The following is a 24,420-nucleotide window of genomic DNA, read 5'->3' as shown; positions in this document are numbered from 1 at the left end:
GAGGCCTTAAAAGACAAATCTAAATTTTATTTCATCCCTCAACTGAAAAATATGGTTGCTTCATTTAACTGACTTTGAAATCTGGTCTAATAGAACATCTCTATTGTACAACTAGTCAGCTCCCAACATTCTGATTGCAAAATGAAGGGCATTTACTTTGATATATTTAATTATCACTCATTTAGAGGACAGTGTGAAACACACTTTTCCGATTGGTGTTTTAGAATCATGAGTCAAAGGGAAAGTATGACAAATTAGCCAGCTGGAGAGGCAAGAGACAGCTAGCTAGTGCTGCTAGAGTCTTTGTGGGTACTTCAAAGTAAGATGAAAGGGGAATAAAAGGACTGTTAGCCACACATGCACAATAAATGGAATGCTAACACAATTTCACAACACATTAATAACAAGTTAATATCAAACTTAGAGACTTACTCAACATAATAAGTGCCATAAATGGGATCATCGATTTTTTCCCAGCCATATGGAAGCTCTGAAAAATAAAGAGTTGTTTCTTTCAGTAAATATGTAACAGATAACACTATTTTTAATAAGTAATATAATTTAATTGTATATATATTGCAGAAATAATCTAACAAAGTGGAATAAAGTATTCAGAGTCAGCACCAAATTTAAAATGCACATTGTAGGAACTATAAGAAGCACTGACTTGAAATTAGCACTTAAAACACAGAACTCTTCTCTGCAGATATACTGCTGGGTCTAGCTGTTTATCCCATGCCAAGCAGTAGAATGGCACATCATCATGTTATCACCACTCAAGGCAATGCAGAAGGCAAATCGCTTTCCTGAAAGAGCACACAGCTTTCTCATTTATTTGTATTGTTAAAAGGAGCATTTCAGGATAAAGATCATAATTTCAAAATATATTTTGGAGAATAGCAAATTGTTTCTGATGACTGAAACAAAGACATTACACATTCTCAATTGATATCCCACTATTCGAGATGGTTAGCTTACTGTTCTCTCTCCATGGGTCAGAATTTGAATGCTGCCAATAAACTCTCTGGGTATATTTTTGTATAAAGTTTAAAATTCTAAACATTCTTTCCTTGACAATATGGTTTATATTTTCAATTCTCCACAGCAAATTTTAATAATACACATTAAAATATCAACAATACAATAAAGGTTTCTTTAAGGAAAAACATGCTATTTGAAAACTAGGCTATGTGTTATGACACTGTTTTCAAATATACCAAGTCATTATAATTAATTCCTATAAATATGAAGAATATTATGTTTTCCTCACACATATTAATAATATACATAAAACTTGAAACTAAGTAAGATGTATTGACAAACTTTTAATAATATGTTTAAATGGCATTTAAAATTTTTATTATTAAAAGTAGTAACACATTTTCACCATAGACAAGCACAGTTATAAAAAGAAAATCAGAATCACCTGCAGTTCTGCCATCCAGAGACAAATAACTTTTAGAGAAATTAGATCATATAGTCATATTGTTTTTACAGCCTGGTATTTCTACCTAACAAAATATTGAGGGCATCTTCAACATGAATGAGTGTTACTGCACAATATCACTTTGAAAGTGGCACAGTTGTTGTGTGAGGTGTGGTTAGAGCCTGGTGTAATCCCACCAGTCTTCTGTCATTGAACTTTTGGGACTTTTCAGTTATATGTCACCTGTGTTGGACTTACTAAAGTTACTAAGTCTTTCATCATTTTCCTAATAACTTAGCCATGATAAATTCCTAGAGGAGAAATTTCAGGTTAAAGGGCATGCACACTTTTAGAGCTTTTGATAAATCTCTATATCTATCTTTTTCACATTTTACTATCCCATTCACAAAAGAAACCAATTTATGACTTCATTGGGAATTTGTGAGTGACTTTGGTTCTCTGTACCATCAAATTAAATACCAGGTCCACAATTCCCCATCCAAAAATTTTTGGACAGAGGGGTTTTGAAATTCATAATTTTTCTGATTTTAGAAGGATAACATGATGCAAATGCCTTCTATTCTATAACAACCCAAGCAGAGTCTGAGAAAGCACTTAAAATTTTTTAAAGCCATGAATATTCAGGCAGTCCAAATCATGTGATTCTCACTAAGAGGCACAGAAAAGGACCCTTTCAAGTCAGTTACCACTAGTTTGCTGCCAGCATGCCCAGATCAGGTTACCTTTGGCCGCCAAATAAGTTTATAAAAGGCAATTTTTAGAATTTTTGAAATCTGGATATACAGATAAAATATTATACATTATTACTTAAAAGTCAACCAAATTGTTTTTAAATAGCAGTTCATAGTTGTATTAATTTTTATTTCTTCATTCTTGGACTTTTTTTCCCTTTTGTACATTTCTTGCTTTTATAAATCAATTCATAAGAGTTTTTTTAAATTTATGAAGAATAACAATCCTTTATCACATACTGCATACATGTTTTTAAGAGTTTAATTTTGTTGAACAGTTTCTTTAACACATGTTTTTTAAAATTTTATTTGGTAAATTCTCAGTGATTTCCTTTATGGTTTCTATTATTGGAGCTTCCCTTAAATACTAAAGATATTTTTCAAGTATTCTTTTTAACTATATAAAATCTAGGCTATAACCTGGCTTAATAATTCTTGGATTAGTAATGGATTAATATAATATACTTGGAGTAGTAACATATAACACCAAGTTGTGAAGCACCTTAAGAAATTTTTCTTTCAAAATGGTAATATTACCGAGTATTTACTATGTCCAGGTACTGATGACTTTCCATGCACCGACTCGTTTTATCTTAACAATCATACAGGATTTAAAAACCCTGTACTTTGGTTCCAGAGGGCTTAGCCAATTCAGATAGCAATTTAGGCACTCTGTTAAACATAGCATAAATGATACTTAATTTAGACTAATGAGAATAACTATCCAGATAGATTTTATCAAATTTTATCAAATTACTGGAGAATTTGGCTATTAAAAAGAAAAATCCATTTGATAGATATCTACTGAGTGCCTTTTATAAGCAACTAAAGTGAAAGAATATACAGAGGACAATTGATATTATGAATGCGTGTGTGCCTGCGTTAGTCGCTCAGTCGTGTCTGACTCTATAGGCATGGACTATAGCCCACCAGGCTTCTCTGTCCATGGAATTCTCCAGGCAAGAGTACTGGAGTGGACTGCCATTCCCTTCTCCATAGGAACTTCCAAACCCAGGGATCGAACCCTGGTCTCCTGCATCACAGGCAGATGCTTTACCGTTTGAGCCACAGGAAGCCCCGGTATTATGAATATTTATTATTAATGTGGCTGAATACATGGATTCACACATACAATAGGTTTAATATCACCCCATGTGTATAAAAATAAGTAAAACAATCACATTTACTAATATTTAGAGTAAAAGTCCAACATGGTTAGTTTTATGTATACTAGTCCTACTTCTTAAAGGTGCTGTCAAATGGAAACATTTCAAAGTCAGATTAAAAAAAAAACTTTTATAGTATAAAACCATTCCTTCAGATATTCCTTATTTTTGGCTCCTTTTTTGGCTCTTTTTTGGCAGGGGGTAAATTACTAATTCTCAGCTATGTATCCCCAAAGTACAGAGTTCACTGATTCTTTATCTTTGTGGATTTACAATGCCAAAGGTTCTGAGAACAATTCCTTGGTATTATTTCCCATTTTCCATCATGAAGTAGTCATCAGGAGTTAGGGGGAAAATCTGGTTTGCATTTCATAAGATAATAACATAATTTATTTGCTTATGTCGTATTTCCAAAATAGATTATTAATTCCTAAACAAAATTGTATGCTATAAATATTTATATTTTAAGATGAACTATTAAGTGGTCCTTGACTCACAGCTTGAAACAAAATGATACACTGTACCTGTAACTTGTTACAAAGAGCTGTCCCTCATTTCATTTATAATGCCTGCAAAGGATTGACGGATGGATGTTACAAGAAACAAGTAACAGAATACATACATTGGTTCATTTGTAAATATGACAGAATGAAGTATAAAAATCTACAACCAATGTTTAAAATGGTGTGGGTGTGTGTATGTACATATATATGAATGTATATGTGCATGCATATACGTATATGCATGTGCATGTATGTGTGCACACAAAGATATTCTTTCTGAAAAGCAAAGAAAGGTCTAGGCTAAAATGCTAACAAAAAAACTACAAGCTTTTTTCATTTATAATAAGTCATAATAATAATAAGTAATAATTGTTATAATAACAACAATAATAACAAGATTATTAACTGAGAAGTATACATTTATATGATGAAAACTTTAGAATCATCTTTCATTGTGAAAAGTAAGTTATTTGGAATTGAATTAGTTTTTTTTTAAAAAGACTACTTTTTGTTAAAATTAAGGGAACAAATGACAAAAAGAATTTCCAATTTTGTACTATTTGCCCTACCAAACAAGCATGCAGCTTGGAGCTCTTGGGTCCTGGGTTATTTAGAATGCTGTATCTAATAACATCTGACAAATTTACAGATGATTAAGGTCACACTAATGAAAGAATAACATATACTATGCAACAGAGAAAAATAAACACTTGAGATCAACAAGGTTAATGCTGCATTAAGAACTGTTGTAATTGAGATTTTCTTCAGGCCATGGAACCATGGAGAAAATTCAGTGATTAGGTATTCTTATAGTAATCCACTCTACAAATGTCTGTGCAAATGTCTAGGTTAACTTGCCGTCAGTCATATAAGCTTTGTAAAACTACAATAGAATAAAAAATTAAAGAGGCATCTAGTTCTGCCTGGTTTTTGCCACAGCTATCATGTTATACTTTTTATTTACTTGCTTTTCCCAATTCTTATTTATTTATCACTTATTTGTTAAGTCCATTTTCATTGCAGAAAACTGAGACTCCTTTATGTTAGCTCAAAAACACATTTTTCATGGTAGAGATGAACTTATCTGTAAAGCAGAAATAGAGTCCCAAATGTAGAGAACCAACTTTTGGTTAACAAGGCAGGAAAGAAGTGGGATGAATTGGGAGATTGGGACTGACGTATATACACCACTATGGATAACAAGGTAACTAATGAGAACATGCCATAGAGCACAGGGAACTCCTTTCAATGCTCTGTGGTGACCTAAACGGGAAGGAAATCTAAAAAAGCGTGGATATGTGTATATGCATAACTGATTCACATTGCTGCACAGAAAGAAACTAACACAACATTGTAAAGCAATTATGTGTGTGTGCTAAGTCACTTCAGTCATGTCTGACTCTTTGTGACCCAATGGACTGTAGCCCGTCAGGCGCCTCTGTCCATGGGGATTTGCTAGGCAAGAATCCTGGAGAGGGCTGCCATGCCTTCCTCCAGGGGATCTTCCCAACCCAGGGACTGAACTTGCGTCTATGATGTCTCCTGCACAGGTAGGTGTGTTCTTTACTACTACAGCCACCTGGGAAGCCCAAAGCAATTATACTCCAATAGAAATTAATTTTAAAAAATAAAACATTTTTCAGGCTACAATTGGGAAACTCATAGAATCCAAGGATAGTATTCCCTATGGAAATGGGACCCAAATACTGAAAAGCTATAAGAAACACTATCTCACTACTTTGATTCTCTACCACCTCCCCTACCACCTCCCTAATTCATTAATCCAATTCATTTTATTCTAAATAAATCCAAGTCACTTAGCCTGGAAGATCACTGTAATGGTTGTTCTCAGGTCAAGAATTCACTTATATAGTAATCAGGTATAGCTGGGGGAGTGTTTCCCTTTTGCAGATACAGAGCCACATTTGGCAAATTCAAATGGAGGAACATTCTAGAAAATAACTGGCCAATACTCTTCAAAAGCGTCAAGGTCATGAAATAGAAACACTGATTGAGGTACCATCACAATGTACGGAGACTATGGAGACACAAAGACTAAATGTAGAATAGGATCTGGATTGGGTCCTGGACCAGAAAGTGGACATTAGTGAGACAACTAGAAAAAGCTAAATAAGGTGAGGACTAGTACCAGTCTGTGCTTAGTCGCTCAGTCATGTATGACTCTTTGCAGCCCCATGGACTGTAGCCTGCCAGGCTCTTCTGTCCAGGGGATTTTTCAGGCAAGAATAATGGAGTGGGTTGCCATGCCCTCCTCCAGAGGATCTTCCCAACCCAGGTCTCCCACTTTGCAGGTGGATTCTATACCATCTGAGTCACCAGGGTAACTTAACCCTTCTCCAGGGGATCTTCCTGACCTAGGAATAGAACTGGGGTTTCCTGCATTGAAGGTGGATTCTTTAACAGCTGAGCCACCAGGGAACTAGTGTATATAAATGTTAATTTCCTGACTTCAATAATTGTACTTATGAAAGATTTTACTACTAGGGCAAGTGAGGTGAAAGGTACACAGAAACGCTTTGTACTATTTTTTTCTACTATTTCTGAAATCTAAAATACTTTCAAAATTAAAAAAAGCTATTTCAGCAACTCTCACTATTGATTTGATGACTTCTATTCATACTTTATTAATATTCAATCATATACATATAACACTGAATTAATTTGGATAGCATTAAATTTTTAAACAAAGTGAGAATATAACATTTTCGCATTTGTGGTCTACTTTTATGTTGGGTTTTTATAGACATTTTCAAGAAAGTAACTTTTAATTTGGCTATTTTTCACTTTTTTTTTTTCCTATTGCCTATCACTGGAAAAACTAGGTAAATATTAACACCATGTTCACATCTAAGGGTTACTGCATCTTGAATCCTAGAGATACAAATTCAGTAATACAAGTTCAAAATTTGCAGTCAGGTTTTGTTCATCTCCTGGGAGGCAGAATCTTGTAAGGGTCATAGCATAGGTTATGCTAATTCATAAGGATTGTATGAAGGCCCATCCTGGAGGGCAGGTTACAAAACCAGAAAGGTAGACCAATTTAGAAAACATACTAAGTACTAAGACTTTGGAGACAGGAACAAGGGCCAGAATGTGGGCCTATTTCCTTCAGTCATAGATTATTTTAATTGGATTTGGCTTTTTTGAAAAGTTGAGGCTCTTGCTATTGTGGTTTAGAGGTGATGACATCACAAGAGAACATAGAAATGTACAAAATTTCCCCAGGTAGAAAACTGCACACTCCAGTGATAGCTAATACTCATATTAAAATCCTTTTCCTATATTTTTATTAGATTTTTGCCATACACATAGTATATAAATTAGGAAATATAACTAAGTTTTCCTGGAAAAGTCACATAACTTTTGTTCCCAAGGAGTATAATTATAAAATACATGTAAATCCATGGCTGATTCATATCAATGTATGACAAAACCCACTGGAAAAAAAAAAATAAAAGTAAAAAAAAAAAAACATAAATTCTGAAAACATTCTCATTTTAAACAAAATCCATAAAAGAATGATACATTAATCACAAATTCATTTCCCTATATAAAGTTGAGGGTGTATCCTTCTAGATCTTTTTGCTCCTCTTTACCAGATAATTTTATTCCATTCCATGATAAAAATGAACAAATAAAGCAACAAGCTAGAATCTAAAAATGAAAATAGAAATTGGTTCTTTATGTTCTCTTTTTCATCTTTCTCAGAGAATGTTTACAACACACAGCCCAGTTAATATTGTGGAACTATAGGCTAGGGAATCTTCATTTGTAGGGCTGAGTATAGGACAGGTTTTTTTTTCAACCATTTTTACAATGGAAATGAGAACTAGCTGATTTGCATTTTACAGCACTGGCATTTAATTCATGTTTTCATGTGGTTTCATGATAGTAACTTTTAATTTGGCTACTTTTGGCTTCAACCTGAGCATTTCATTACCGCAGTATTGTAAAGTATTGTAATCGATTTTAAATGTACTGACCACAATTTCATGGGATTGTTGATAAAACATACAATGGCACAAACAAGTTCCAAATAAATCCATTCATTAATGTATCTTACCACATTGAGTACAAAATGTGTAAGCTTCAGATTCCTCTGGTGGACCAGTGGTTAAGAATTTGCTTTCCAATATGGTGGATATGACTGGATCCCTGGTTGAGGAAATAAGCTCCCACATGCCATGCTAAGCCTATGCCACACCTAGAGAGCCCATACGCCACGCTGAATAGCCCCTACATCACAACTGCTGATCCCACATGCTCTGGAGACTGCACAGTGCAAGAAAGAGACTACCTGCCACAAGGACAGATCCCACAGGCAGCAAGGAAGATCCCATGCACCACAACTAAGATTTGATAAACAAATAAACAGACATAAATAAATAGTCATATAAGCCACAAACAAGCCAAATAATTAGCCATAAATAAGTAAAGGAAATACATTTTCATCTTAGTTCAGAGTTTCAAAGAATAGCAAGGAAAGATAAGAAAGTCTTTGTAAGTGACCAATGCAAAGAAATAGAGGAAAACAACAGAATGGGAAAGACTAGAGATCTCTTCAAGAAAATGAGAGATACCAAGGGAACATTTCATGCAAAGATGGGATAAACAATAAAGGACAAAATAGTATGGACCAAACAGAAGCAGAAAATATCAAGAAGAGGTGGCTAGAATACACACAACTATACAAAAAAGGTCTTAATGATCCATAGGCATGATGGTGTGTTCACTCCCCTGGTGCTGGACATCCTAGAGTGTGAGGTCGGATGAGCCTTGGGAAGCATCATGACGAACAAAGCTAGTGGAGATGATAGAATTCCAGTGGAGTTATCTCAAACCCTGAAAGATGTTGTTGTGAAGGTGCTGCACTCAATATGCCAGCAAATTTAGAAAACTCTGCAGTGGCCACAGGACTGGAAAAGGTCAGTTTTCATTCCAATCCCAAAGAAAGGCAATGCCAAAGAATGTTCAAACTACCGCACAACTGCACTCATCTCACATGCTAGCAAAGCAATGCTCAAAATTCTCTAAGTGAGGCTTCAACAGTACATGAACTGAGAACTCCCAGATGTTCAAGTTGGATTTAGAAAAGGCAGAAAAACCAGAGATCAAATTGCCAACATCCGTTGCATCATAGAAAAAGCAATAGAATTCCAGAAAAAGATCTACTTCTGCTTCATTGACTATGCTAAAGTCTTTGTGTCAATCACAACAAACTGTAGAAAATTCTTCAAGAGATGGGAATACCAGACCACCTTACTTGACTCCTGAGAAATCTGCATGCAGGTCAAGATCAACAGTTAGAACCGGACATGGAACAATGGACTGGTCCCAAATTGGGAAAGGAGAATGTCGAGGCTGTATATTATCACCCTGCTTACTTAACTTACATGCACATATATTATGCAAAATGCTGAGCTGGATGAAGCACAAGCTGGAATGAAGATTGCCAGGAAAAATATCAATAATCTCAGATATACAGATGACACCACACTTATGGCAGAAAGTGAAGAGAAACTAAAGAGACTCTTGAGGAAAGTGAAAGAGGAGAGTGAAAAAGTTGGCTTAAAACTCAACGTTCAGAAAACTGAGATCATGGCATCTGGTCCTTCATGGCAAGTAGATGGGGAAACAATGGAACAGTTACAGACTTTGTTTTTTGGGGCTCCAAAATCACTGCAGATGGTGACTTCAGCCATGAAATTAAAAGACGCTTGTTCCTGGGGAAAAAAGTATGACAGATTTAGATAACATATTAAAAAGCAGAGCCGACAAAGGTTCATCTAGTCAAAGCTATGGTTTTTCCAGTAGTCATGTATGGATGTGAGAGTTGAACAATAAAGAAAGCTGAGTGTTGAAGAATTAATGCTTTTGAACTGTGGTATTGGAGAAGACTCTTGAGAGTCCCTTGGACTGCAAGGATAACCAACCAGTCAATCCTAAAGGAAATCAGTCCTGAATTTTCATTGGAAGGACTGATGCTGAAGCTGAAGCTCCAATACTTTGGCCACCTGACACAAAGAACTAACTCATTAGAAAAGACCTTCATGCTGGGAAAGATTGAAGGCAGGAGGAGAAGGGGATAACAGAGGATGAGATGGTTGGATGGCATCACCAACTGGATGGACATGAGTTTGAGCAAGCTCCGGGAGTTGGTGATGGACAGGGAAGCCTGGCATGCTGCAGTCCATGGGGTTGTAAAGTGTTGGATACAACTGAGTGACTGAACTGACTGATTTTTAAAAAATGTATAAGCTGTTCCTAACAGATACTATATAAACAAATGTATGCTCAACAATGTTGTGGATATTCAGGGTCCCTTTTCTACCTGGAAAAAGGCTATCAAATATAGATGTAAACTTTTGCAATGCTAACTTAAAGATGGCAGAGTAACCTATTTGGGTGACAGAATTGGTGGCAGAAAGGCATGACCCAAAAAGGGATTCTATCTGGTAAAGGTTCAGAAAGAGTTATATATGGTTCAACTTTGCAAGTTGCACTAGAAGGTGAAAAAGTGATGAATCTAGTAGGTGGGCATTTAAAAAAAATTTCCCAGAGCTCTGAAGTCCATAATGAAGGATTTTAGAAACAACAATATGTTAGGACTTCAAAATACATATATCTAGTTTCCTCTTAATTTCTTTCAGTTCAGTCACTCTCATGAAATTTAGAAAATTTAGAAAATTAGAATTTTATAAATCTTAATTTCTTTAAGTCTATATTAATCCATCTGTTTATCTATCTATTTTTGATCACCATTCACATAAAATTCTTTATGAAAACATGCTGGTCTCTTATATTGTAAAGGTTGCTATCTAAATTTCAATCTATCCACTTGGAAAGTAATAAATATCCAGTAAGAGAATAATACAACCATGCAGAGCCCATATCCACAATATAATTGTTGTTGTTCAGTTGCTAAGTTGTTTCTGACTCTTTGCAACCCCATGGACTGTAGCCCACCAGGCTCCTCTGATCATGAGGGTTCCCAGGCAAGAATACTGAGTGGGTTACCATTTCCTTCTCCAGGGGATCTTCCTGGATCAGGGATTGAACCTGTGTCTCCTATATTGGCAGGCAGATTCTTTACCTCCAAGCCACCAGGGAAGCCCACAGCATAATTAGGAGAAAGAAAATGCTATGAACTTGAAAAGGTACATGTAAGTAGAGACACACCACCAATGCACCAGAGCCAATTTAAGAGCTCGTTCTGGATGAGAAAGTCGGGTGGAGAGTGCAGCAAAAGAGAGGGAGAGGGAGCTCAGGGATGGAAAGACGGACAAAGTCACCCTCAGAAAGACAAATTCCTGTCCTGAATTGGAACATGCTAACAGGCCTCGTTGATCAGAACACAGCTATTGGGAAATTGAAGAAAGGGAGTTTGAAAGTGAGAAGAATGAGAGATGGAGTCCTAGGAAGGTACTTCTTAAGAAGAAGAGGGAAACGAAGTCAATAGAGGAAATTGCCCTTGGAAATCTGGTTATGACAGAAAAAAAATGTGGTAGAAGTTGTATTTGCAAAGACAAAACAAAAAAAGGAATCATAAGATCATAAGACATATCAACGATTATCTCTGCAAAAAAAAGATGTCATCTACTAAAAAAATTAGTATTTCACAAAATAAACAGAAGAGGGTGCTCATGAACTAAGAATGTAGTAATCCACCAAAATCTTTTATTTTTGTTTATATAAAATTGTTATTGCTGGTCCAGGAAAAAAATAAAAATACAAAGTAGATAATATACCTACAAAGTGGCCATGAAAAATGAAAGTGAAAAGTGAAAGTGAAAGTCACTCAGTCATGTCCAATTCTTTGTAATCCCATGGACTGTCCATGGAATTCTCCAGGCCAGAATACTGGAGTGGGTAGCCTTTCCCTTCTCCAGGGGATCTTCCCAACCCAGGGATTGCACCCAGGTCTCTCGCATTGCAGGCAGATTCTTTACCAGCTGAGCCACAAGGGAAGCCCAAGTTGCCATACAAAATCAGAAATGAGAGTCAAAGCAATATGTCTAATAAAAATCACTATCCTTCCTCAAACATAAACAAAAACACAAATGAGAAAATTGTAATGAAATCTCAAGATATTTTCAAGCAAACATTTATAAAGATAAAACAACATTTTGAATTAGAAATTTAAAGGTTCTGACCAGAAATGGATAAAGAACAGAAAGATACTAAAGAGTTGATTAAAATAGAATATAAAGTAAGAAAAAGAATCTTTGAAATTAAAACTAAATTACCGGGTGCCCAAGAAAGAATCATGTCAATCAGAAATAAAATAAGGACAACTGAGAAAAGACGCAGTGATAGCTAAGAAAACGAAACAAGATAAAATAAATGGTAAAAAGAATCAGAATGAACTCACTAAAATAGAAGACAGGCAAAGATAATCCAGTAAATGTATAATCGAAATACATAAAGGATAAAATAATAGAAGTAATACTTAAAACTATAATCCAGAAGAATTTCCAGAAATAAAATTACTACATATGTCTCTATATTGAACACTGTCCCAGAACAGTCAATTGTAAGATATCAGTTAGCCATTGGACTTCAGATATAGAGGAAAACTGGATAAAAGATAAGTTCCTTAAAATAAAAAATCGTTAATTTTACATCTCATGAGTAATATACATAGCTAGACAACAATGAAGCAGCACTTTTAAGGCGTCTCAAAGAATGAGTGAACCAAGGATTTTAAATCCAGCCAATCAAAAATATTAAAGTGTGCACACATATAAGCACACACATACACATGCACACTCACACATGGGTTTATGATATGCAAGAACTCAAGGAATACTTTATTCAAGAATCCTTCCAGAGATGCCTACTTATCTTAATCAAACCAAACAATTCAACAAAGAGATGACTAGAGCAAGGACTAATAGTATTGTCTAAGATATTTAATTGTGGATCTAAGTGTAGAACAAAGGTGGGAGTAAGGATGTTAGAATAATACATATATTTTAGTCACTCAGTCATGTCCAACTCTTTGTGACCCCATGAGCTGTAGCCCACCAGGCTCCTCTGTCCATGGGGATTCTCCAGGCAAGAATACTGGAGTGGGTAGCCATTCCCTTCTCCAGGAGATCTTGCCAACCAAGGGATTGAACCTGCGTCTTCTGCAGTGCAGGCAGATTCATGTGAGCCATCAGAATAATACGAAACTATTACATGTTTAGATATTATTGAAATAAAGCCATTAAAAAAGAGAATATTAAAAAGGAGAGAATGACCAATGGTCTCACTGATTGTTGCTTCGGTAATAGACAGGAGTCACAGAATACCATTTAAAGCTAGCAAAAGAACAAGGGCCTTATAAAAGATATCAGTATAGAGGCAAACATTAGAACACAAATACAGGCTTGTTTTAAATACCAAAAGAAAGAAACAAATAGCTCCCCCTCCCAAAAAAAAAAGGCTATATAGACAAACACAGTCAGTATAACATGTTATGGTCAATAAATATAAAACAGTATGACAGAGTGAAAACTAATGAATGCAATTTGCTTTTCTTGTTCGTATTTTCTAATTAGCTCATAAAGAAAGGCTAAAAAGAAAGGTTGGGCAAAGACATGCCAGAGAAAGGGGGAAAAAAAAAAGGAAGCAGCGATTACAGACCTGCTACCAGGATTGAAGTCAAAGCATTAACCAGGATAAGAAACCCAATTTTATAACAGTGAAGGTCACAATTCATAATGAAAGCATACTAGTTTCAATATCTGCATGGCAAACAATACAAATTGTCTTCATAAAATAGTAATTACAGGAGTTGCAAAGAAAACTAGAAATACACTAACAACAAATACTTAAGACTACTCCAGTTTAAGTTAGGTCAAAATTGACAATATTACAGATAAATAAGAGCTAAATAGAGCAAAATTAATTAGGCAAATCTTTTGGTTCTCTCATCTTTTTTTTCTATTTACACCCCAGTAACAGAGAATATATATTCTTGTCAACTACACATGGGTCATTCCCCACAACTGTCTATACATTAGACTACAAAAGTCTTAAATTCTACAAAGCAGAAATAACACAAACAATAATCTTTGACCCTAATGCAATAAAATGTAGATATTAATGTGTCAGAAAGGAAATGCAAACTTAAATTTCAGAATTTCTAAAAGTGATGCAAGTGAAAACAGTAGCAAAATCTGTAGAAAAGAAACATGATCAGAGGAAATTTTATAGTGTGTATGTATATATACACACACACATATATACACATACACACACATATACATACACATATATATGGAATAACAGAAATAAAAGTGAATTCCCAATTCAAAAAGCTAGAAAAAGCAATCCCTCCAGGGAAAAAAGAAATAAAACAAAATATAAAAAAAGGACTATAAATGATAAAAGCAAAACTTCATGTAGTCGAAAATGGAAAAATAGTAATACTAACTGAAGTGTTGCTTCTTTTAAAAATCAGCAAAATAATCTACTTTAGTATTCACATACAACAAAGTAAAAGAGTGACAAAAAGGAAGCAATCTAAACACAAGTCTGCACAAACCTATGTTAAAAGAATTGAAAATCTAAATTAAATGGATAATTTCTTAGAAAAATATAGTTTATGAAAAGTGGTCTCAGAAAAAAATAATATGAGTACTAAGGGTTGTTTATAAATTGAGTGTGAGCATAGGCTGTATTAACCTGACTCAAACTTGACAAATCTGACTATACAAAAGCATAAAAGAATCTGTGTGCAACCCAAAACACCATAATCAATACTAAAAGATAAATAATAAATGAAGAGAAAATATTTGTAACATATATAGTGAAAACTCATGGATTTTTGGTAGAAATGTAAATTGGTACAACCACTAAGGGAAATAGTCTGGAGAGTCCTCAAGAGACTAAAGATTGAGCTATTGCCGGTTCCAGCAATTCCATTTCTGAGTATTTACCTGAAGAAAGTGAAAACATTAATTCAAAAAGTTATAGGCACCACTATATTCATTGCAGCACTATTTAAAATAACCAAGATATGGAAACAACCTGTGTCCATCAACTTGATAGAAAAATGTTTAAGAGTTAGGAAAATGTATAAACAAATGTCCTTTATACATGGAAAGATGCCCAACTTCCTTTAACAAATTAACACTATATTGAGATACAGTTTCTCACCTATTAAATCGGCAAAAATTCAAAAGATTGGCAACACATTCTGCAAGCAAGACTGTGCAGGAACTGCACCCCTCCCCTACAAAAATGGTGGGTGGGCAGTGTCATGCAACTCCTGTCGAGAGGAATCTGGCAGTAACTAACACAACCAGCCATACTTTCCTCTTTGACTCAACAATCTCTAAGAAATTTCTGTAAAGTTTCATCTTCAACAATGCACAAAATCAAACACAGAAGGTTATTTCTTGCAGTATTATCTTACTAGCAACTCTGAAAATAACCTAAATATCCAAGCAAGATGACTGGTTTAATGAACATGGTACAAACACCCACAATGTAGTACTATATAACAGTGAAATTAATGAGGGAAATCTCTATAATGTAATACATGGTGGCTTGTGGAATATATTGCTAAATAAAAAGATTTCCATGCTTTTGGGAAAAGGTACACCAGAAGGTGAACCACCAACTAAAGAAACTGTTTAACTGTAAGAGATGGGCATAGATAAAGTTGAAGGGATAAGAAAAAGGAAGACATTTTTTAGAAAAGTTCTTTGCAGTCCATGTCAATGTTTCTTTATTATTTTTTTAATGTGAAAAAACCCTCAAATTAAATACAAACAAAAGGCAAATGACCCTAATTGTATATGAAATTGCTAATCACTCAGAAAAACTCAAATTTTAGAGAAATTATAGACTAACATTTCATTGTGTAAAGACCCAGAAGGTAAACAAATATATTTATAATGTCACACAATTTGGAATGCTTTCTTTACAGGAATCATTAGGATACTGGTTTCTGGGTCTTGGGGTTAATTTATATCAGTTCTTATACCTTCTGTATTGGGAAATCCAGTAGGTCTGGAGTTTAGGAGCATCATGATAAAAAAAAAAAAAACAAAAACTGCAATAACTAAGTTTCAAGAGTATGGGGCTGGGCAAACATTAATCTCTGACTTATGGGCAGACTAGAATTTAATAATTCAGAGGGGAAGGCACAGATATCTGGAGAGGGCGGGTTTGATCAAAGTCTTTCCAAGTGATACTTGGTCTTAGGCTGACAGTGATTTTAGAGAACTAATACCATAGGCTTCTGTGAAAAGGACCTTCGGGCATTACGGAGGCTGCAGAGGTGGGTTCCATTCACTCTGGAACTCTGCCATCCCAGATAATCCTAACAGCCTTAGTGCTATTATAGACACTGGGCATTTGGAATGTAAAGCCACTGCAGCAGGGAACCTATAAAAATCTGGAAAATGAAAACAGGTGTTTTTTGTGGCAGTAGAACAGAGGAGACAGGCAGGCTACAGTCCATGGGGTCTCAAAGAATCAGACACCACTGAGCGACTAAGCACACACACACAGGAATCTACCCAAGTTTTGCTGCCTTTGTGGGAGCAAGAATGAGATTTTGCTTCAAGATGCAAGGTCTTTATAGAGATAGAGCAGTACCTAAATCTTGGTCTATAGGCTTGTTAAGAGGGAAAACCTGCAGAAGAAGTTGGATCCAGGGTAGGAGGCTGGAGACTGAAAACCTTCTTCCTCCTTAGGTTGTCCTATGTCCCCAGTAAAAAGAAGTCAGTCTAAAAACCCAGTGAATATGACCCAGCAATCCCACTTCTGGGCATACACACTGAGGAAACCAGATCTGAAAGAGACACGTGCACCCCAATGTTCATCGCAGCACTGTTTATAATAGCCAGGACATGGAAGCAACCTAGATGCCCATCAGCAGATGAATGGATAAGGAAGCTGTGGTACATATACACCATGGAATATTACTCAGCCATTAAAAAGAATTCATTTGAACCAGTCCTAATGAGATGGATGAAGCTGGAGCCCCTTATACAGAGTGAAGTAAGCCTGAAAGATAAAGAACATTACAGCATACTAACACATATATATGGAATTTAGAAAGGTGATAACGATAACCCTATATGCAAAACAGAAAAAGAGACACAGAAATACAGAACAGACTTTTGAACTCTGTGGGAGAATGTGAGGGTGGGATATTTCAAAAGAACAGCATGTATACTATCTATGGTGAAACAGATCACCAGCCCAGGTAGGATGCATGAGACAAGTGCTCCGGCCTGGTGCACTGGGAAGACCCAGAGGAATCGGGTGGAGAGGGAGGTGGGAGGGGGGATCGGGATTGGGAACACATGTAAATCCATGGCTGATTCATATCAATGTATGACAAAACCCACTGGAAAAAAAAAAATAAATAAAAAAATAAAAACAACAACAACAACAACAACAACAACAAAAAACCCAGTGAAATGTTGTGAAGTAATTAGCCTCCAACTAATAAAAAAAAAAAAAAAGAAGTCAGTCTAATCTACAGTTTTCTCAGTGTGGCACCTCCGGCTGGGGAGGTCAGATGGGTGCAATGATTAAGAGTTAAGCAGCTCATAACATGCTCTTCTATAATGCACAGTGTCTATATTTTATTTATTGACTCAAAGTAAGTATTGATAAATAATGAAAATTTAAAAAATTGTTTAACCATCACTTTCCATGAAGTCAAGATGAAGACCTGGATAGGTTATTAGAAAGAAAAACTTTTAAAAATTGCTTTAATTCTCCACTTTGCCTTATCAATGGAGATCTTAAAGATTTAGGAGAAATGACTGAGATAAATGGCCACATCTTGCCATAGTTTTGATGGCTGTTGTGACTGCTGTTTTCTGATGCCCCCAAAATGATAGTTTTTCAGTAGTATTTTTGATTTTGTGGTTGAAAACGTTCTTGATGAGATCCGGATATATTAGATTAAGAGAAATTTCAATTTTATCACTGATGGTATTACTTAATATATCTCTTATAATGTAACACATTTATGAACCTCTTTTTTTATTCAAGAAAATTTAATGCTTATCTGCTTTGAGGGAGGCAAGAAACTAGGCTGTGAGGCTATAGGGATATGTCTCAACATCCATGGAGCTGATGGCTTCAGGCAAAGCCAGCCTTTAAACAAATATTTTCATTAATTATTAATTCATTATAATTTATGATATACGCTACTAGGAGAAGTATGTGCATATCTTATTCTACCTAAAGCCTCAGGTGATTTTTGAAAAGCTTGGAATCATAGGATGTTACATTTCATGGGTATAATTCATTATAACTGATTTAAATAATCCTAATGCAACAAGTCATCAACACATTTGTCAACTGGGTATTCTGGGAAGAATTCATACAATAGATGTCATTGCTCTAGCAGAGCAGTCTTTTTAAATTCAATGAATTGGCTATGTACAAGAACATTCTACTGTTTAAAATCTCTAGGGACAACTAACTATTGAACATCAATACAGTAAGGACTTGGAAAAAGGAAATTTAAAATTTACCTTTGTCTAGTATATTAGATGAGCTGAATTCTATGTAGGAATATGCCCTAATTTCATTTTCTACTTAATATGCAGCCCAAGAACAATGTTTAATTAAAATGCCACTCTGACCAGTGAAACAAATCAGACTGAGCACAAACCCAGGGCTGCTGACTAAAATATGCAGAAAGACACGCCAGCTCTGCATGATGGTACTGTCTGAAGCATCTCCCACAACAGTGGGGGTAAGAAGCATCATGACAGTTCTACATGCCATTAAACACTAACATAAATTTTGTTTTTGCCATGACACTCACGGGTTCTACAAGGCGTTCATGCCTTATAGACAAGTAAGCTGGACATCTGTCAAACTGGGGTGACACAGTATTGCCATAGATGTTCTACCTTACCTGGTTTGCCAAGCTCTGTGTTTTTTGGCAGAACAAAGAATCAGTTCATGGACGTTTTTGAAAAGCACACTTGAAAAGAAAAGTCAATAAAATACTAATTGTCAATGTCTTTTGGGGAAAGAAAGGAAGCATGGGTACCTTCTATATTTTCTCTCTGTGTTGAGGAATGCTTTTAAATATTAACGGAATAGGCAAACTGACCAAGCCCATAGTGCTCTGATTTATACTTGTTCTAGGTAGAGAAAATACATAATTCTCAGCAGTACTTATCACAGATAAATCACAGAATGTCAAAGGTAATGAGACTTGAAACATAAAGCAGGGAAATACTTTTTCTGTGACATAAGAAGAGGAGGTTGACTCTTCAGTATGTGACTGAAACAATAAGATGTCTGATTTCCTGTTTTGAATTAAACTAAGGCACTAATGCTGCCTATTAAAATTTAATGACAGAAATGCCAAAATACAGACATTAAATTATATTTATATAGCCAGATGTGTGTGTAGGATTGTCCAAATGCTCCTTACCAAAATGATTTCCTATTGAAACTATTTTAGCTGTATCCTCAAGCAGAGATGTTGGAATCACACCCCCCACCCCGACCCCTGCCATCTTGGCAGTATAGTGTAGAGAATGGTAACTTGAGAGGACATAAGCATCTATACATTTGAGGGATGTGAATGGTACAAATGTCACAAGTACACCTTCAGCTAGGTTGAAATGAATTGTGAATCATAATAATACTGCAAGTATTAAAAAAAGCAACAAAGTGTCTATAATATACACTGTGCTGGCATCAGAGGCATTCACTTCAAATTCAGCATTTTACTCAGAGAGGGAAGGGGTAAAGTTTTGGAACAAATCCTGAATTTCCTGACCTCCCCACACAAAAGGCAATAACTTCTATCAGTAAGCTTCCAGAACAAAATAGGGCAGAATATTTTTTTTTCCAGTGGTTTGGGTGCTGTGATTTATACAAATCTTTACCTATCCAGGTTTGTCCCATCTTCGCAGTGTTCTCAGGTGGAAGGACTGGATTAAATATGAGAAACAGAGAAGCAAAATCGCTTCCTAATGAAACATAAAATCCTGCATGATATAAAATGTGGTAGTGAGGTATGCTATAGTAACATTAAAAAAAAGTAGAGGATTTGGAATGAAGAGCATGAACTACATTACTGCTTTGTTTCCTGGTAGAAGGAAACAAAGGAACACAGAAAATGGCTGAGGGTGAGATTTCCTAATGTTGTCCACAGTAAGTAAAACTGCAAAATATAAAAAGGACCAGAATAGAAAACACGATGCCTGCTGTGTCTGCAAGGTATTGAGATGCCTAAAACATGGGGGGAGTTCTTGGAGAGCACTTCAACTCAGTGAAAAATATTACCCGTATAAAGCTGTCAAAATCTGTCTCCATTTGGGTTACTTGGCATGTAAAGAGCCAGTCAATCCCACAAATTAGGCTGCCCCGCAGGCGTTTCTAACTCACGTGCCAGGCTTTCAGGAAACATTAAAGGTCCAAGTGGAGCTGTGATTTGTACCCATGGTAACAACTGGATTGTGTGCAAATCATGTGAGCAGTGACAATGTGATATGATGTAGGACTTAACCACTTTTGTAAGACTCTACATGTAAAAATTCAAACTATTCAATAGCAGTGGTATGTGCAGACAAAATACACAGGGAGTTCTAGAGGGCCACATGGTCTAGAGAAGGGAATCACGTAATTTCTAACCTATAATGCCCTTTAGAGGCAAAAAACACTGAAAATACTTATTTGTTCACAGAGCATCACTAGTTAAAACATTATTTTATGATAATTGGGTCAAGGTGTTAGGCCACATTTCATATGTAGCCTGAGATTCTCTAAAATTTTCAGAATCAACTCTGATATACACAGGGCATATAGTACAGAGAGCAAGTATAAGCAATGACAATAGTTTTTTTTTTTTTTTTTTTTAATATGCATGTATTTATTTATTTATTTATTTTTAAATTTTTATTATTATTATTTTTTTTTTCCAGTGGGTTTTGTCATACATTGATATGAATCAGCCATGGATTTACATGTATTCCCAATCCCGATCCCCCCTCCCACCTCCCTCTCCACCCGATTCCTCTGGGTCCTCCCAGTGCACCAGGCCGGAGCACTTGTCTCATGCATCCCACCTGGGCTGGTGATCTGTTTCACCATAGATAGTATACATGCTGTTCTTTTGAAATATCCCACCCTCACATTCTCCCACAAAGTTCAAAAGTCTGTTCTGTATTTCTGTGTCTCTTTTTCTGTTTTGCATATAGGGTTATCGTTATCACCTTTCTAAATTCCATATATATGTGTTAGTATGCTGTAATGTTCTTTATCTTTCTGGCTTACTTGACAATAGTTTTTAAAACATATTAACATACTTTCCTATTTCACAGTTCCCTGTGTGTAACTCTCCCTCTATGTAAGCAGTCATGTATTTTAGGAGATTTAGGCCTGGTCAAATGGTACTATAAAGAGAAAGGGTCAAGAATCAATGAATGACTTCCATGTTACAAGGTTGGGAATAGGACTTGTTGGTGCAATGCCCTGGGAGAAAGGATTCAGGGTGGAGAGTTCTTGGAGCTCTAGACAAAGGCAAGGACCGTAACCTGAGCAGGTATAAGCCATGCTGGGCTTCCCTGGGGGCTCAGACAGTAAAATATATGTCTGCAATACAGGAGACCCTGGTTTGATCCATGGGTTGGGAAGAATCCCTGGAGAAGAAAATGGCTGCAGACGCCAGTGTTCTTGCCTGGAAAATTCTGTGGACAGAGGAGCCTGGTGAGCTACAGTCCACAGGGTTGCAGAGAATCAGACATGACTGAGTGACTAACATTTTCACTTTTTCCAAAGCATCCTGCAGCAGAGAACAGCGGGCCCACCATAGACCTGCCCTTGTTGCCATAGAGATACATGTTCATCTACTACCTTGGATCCAAGAGGAGAGGAGAGACCTACTGGGAAAAAAAAAATGGATAGGAAATCTGAACTTAATTAATATTAACAGGCTATTGCCACCCTGCCATCTCCCAAATAAATGTTTTGAATTAAAAGGGACAAGAAAAACAAACAAACAAAAAAAGACCACCTTTAATTGGAAAGTTTAAATTTCTTCACCCTCCGTCAACAATAATGAAGGCGACAATGCAAATGAGATTAGTTACATAAAATTAAAATAAAAATCTTTTCTTATATATGAGTTTGTAGTTTACAAATACCAACCTTGCTATGTTAGCATTAAACTAAAATCATATGTCAATATTTAAGCAAATATATTAGACAGAATTACTGTAGGCTTTGGAATTTGAATTTTGGGTTTTCTTGGATAAACCTCAGTTTCTTTATCCTGCATGATGTTATAAGGAATAGAAATGCAGAGTGCCTGACCTGCTTGGTGCTCAGTAAGTGTTAGGTGTTACTGTGACTGCTCTCGATGTTGCTCTTGCTCTGTCATCATCGTCAGCAGTAACTACAATAGTAGTGACGGTAGGACTCGATGGAGTAATGTGGGTCCATATTTAGAGTGTGTGGTGGGTAAAAAATCATTAGCCTTTTTGCCTCATAATTATTTGAAGAAGAAGATTTTTCAAAATTATTTGAAGTATGGGAAAGAACTTATACAACTGGGTGTGAAAAATGAGAATTGAAAAATTATTAAGTAGGGGATCCTATCTATTATTTTCTTCCTGTGTAAAGTTGGCTCGAAGGCTTCAGAATAAGAATTCTGACACTTAGCAGTCTAGCTCCAAAAATGGGAGAAGGGACTTGATTTATGAAGAAGATACTTTGCTTAATACAAAGGGATTCAACTGGAGCTCATAAAGAAAACTACCTGAAAACAAACAGTTACGTGTGCTTATAATTCTTAATTAATATACATTATAAACTATTACAGTGTGGCTCTTTATTATATAAAGTTAACAAGCATATTTGAAATTATTTCTCTAGTTTGCAAATCAAAACCACATCAGAACTACAAATATAGCCTTTGGAATAACAACTTTAATTAAGGTAATAATGATATTTTCATTAGAAAATTCCTTTGATATGGTGGCATTTTTCTTTTAGTAAAACTGTAAATCATTTAAAAAATCTATTTTTGCTCAAAGGTCAATTGATTATGGTCACTCAGAACTAATACCTGAAAAGAAAAGATAAATCTGTCTTAGATTTTTGGTTATAGAAAAAGGAAATTTTTTCATCTCAAAAATAGAAAAAAAGATGAAGAAGAACCTGAAAGCTACTTTTTCAGTGTTAAAAATAAGCATATTATACTCAGCAATCTAATAGAGATACAACATAGATGGTTTTAAAACTGCTGTGGTTCACGAAGTTCCACAGTGAGAGGTGAGAGTTAGAAAACTCAGTAGGACCAAATGTAACAAGACAGACGGGAAAGGACTCCATGGGCAGCTAAGAAAAAGAAAAAACAATGGAGAGAGAAAGAATATGGTACACCATGGGAAAAAAGGGACTTCTGTTGAGTTCTAAAGATTAGGTTATAATCATCTGTTTTTTGTCTCTCTCTCTTTGAGAAATTTGAAGACAGGGAGCATATCTCACTCATTTTCTATTCCAAAACCTAATATGAGGTGCTCACCACAAGCATTTATTAAAGGAACGAATGAGATCAGGTGTCCACTGTGGCACTTGGAGAGCTAAAATATCTTATACCTTTGTCGGAAGAGCAATCTCAGAGATCTGGGTAGCACAAAGAATGTTGGATTCCTAAGACATTAATACTTTAGTTGTTTATTAAACAAATGTTAACTCAGTTTTTAGCCAAATGTTTTTCTGTTGAGAATTTCTGCCCCATATTTCAGATATTTTGAGGTGTGTTGGGCTGAGGTGGGGAAGGAGAAGGAAAAGCTACGGTCAACATTCCATAAAGCTCACTACCTCCCTTGTTATTGAACGACAGAGATGTTAGAGAAGCACACAGGGATTAAAGAACTGTTTTAGTAATGAATATGAAAAATAGGTATTAAAATCTTAGTTGTATTGCTTTCAGTAACAGAGATTTTGGGGGGCACGTGATAGTAGAAGTATGCCAGGTGCTCCCAAAGGAAGGAACAGACATTTACAGCAGTGGACATCTACTGCAGTAGACAGCAGATGCGGTATAGAGAAGTGCCACTTGCGCTGTGTCCTAAAACATGAGTCAGCATTACCTGAAACGTTTCTTACTGAGGGGAGTTCACCTTATATTGAAAAAATGGCATTTAATTTCAATTCTATTTATGTTCCTATCTTAGTATCTCAGGATGTTATCTTGAAATTTTTTCATAGCCAAAGTTATAACACTTCCGGCCTTATCTCAGTTATTAAGCATCATCAAAGCACTAAAATTAGCTATAATTATACAATACAGAGAGAATATGTATAAGACACCATGCTTAGTGCTTTATGTATCATCCTTTTCATCCTCCTAACAATCCTATTTGTGTGCTCAATCGTGTCCTTTTTGCAACTCTATGGACTGTAGCCTGCCAGGCTCCTCCCCATGGGATTTTTCCAGGTGAGAATACTAGAGTGGATTGCCATTTCTTACTTGTAGGGGATACTATTTAATTGCTTACAGTGCAATGTCACAACTAAAATTATTTTTGATGAGGGTGGGAGGTGGTAGTCCTGGA

General features: G+C 35.7%; 1 protein-coding gene across 3 annotated transcripts in view; it reads right to left on the bottom strand.

Annotated features, from left to right (window-relative positions):
- MAGI2 (membrane associated guanylate kinase, WW and PDZ domain containing 2) overlaps positions 1-24,420 on the bottom strand; it is a 1,418,975-nt gene that overhangs the window by 344,949 nt on the left and 1,049,606 nt on the right. For all 3 annotated transcript variants that reach the window (XM_061165155.1, XM_061165157.1, XM_061165156.1), the window contains exon 7: positions 433-490. In XM_061165155.1, coding sequence (XP_061021138.1) covers positions 433-490 — 58 coding nt within the window. The remainder of the gene's footprint in view (positions 1-432; positions 491-24,420) is intronic.

This window comes from Dama dama, chromosome 18, assembly GCF_033118175.1.
Source record: "Dama dama isolate Ldn47 chromosome 18, ASM3311817v1, whole genome shotgun sequence".
Taxonomy (NCBI): Eukaryota; Metazoa; Chordata; class Mammalia; order Artiodactyla; family Cervidae; genus Dama; species Dama dama.
Note: the sequence above shows the minus strand (reverse complement) of the source record. Positions and strands in the feature narration are given on the sequence as shown.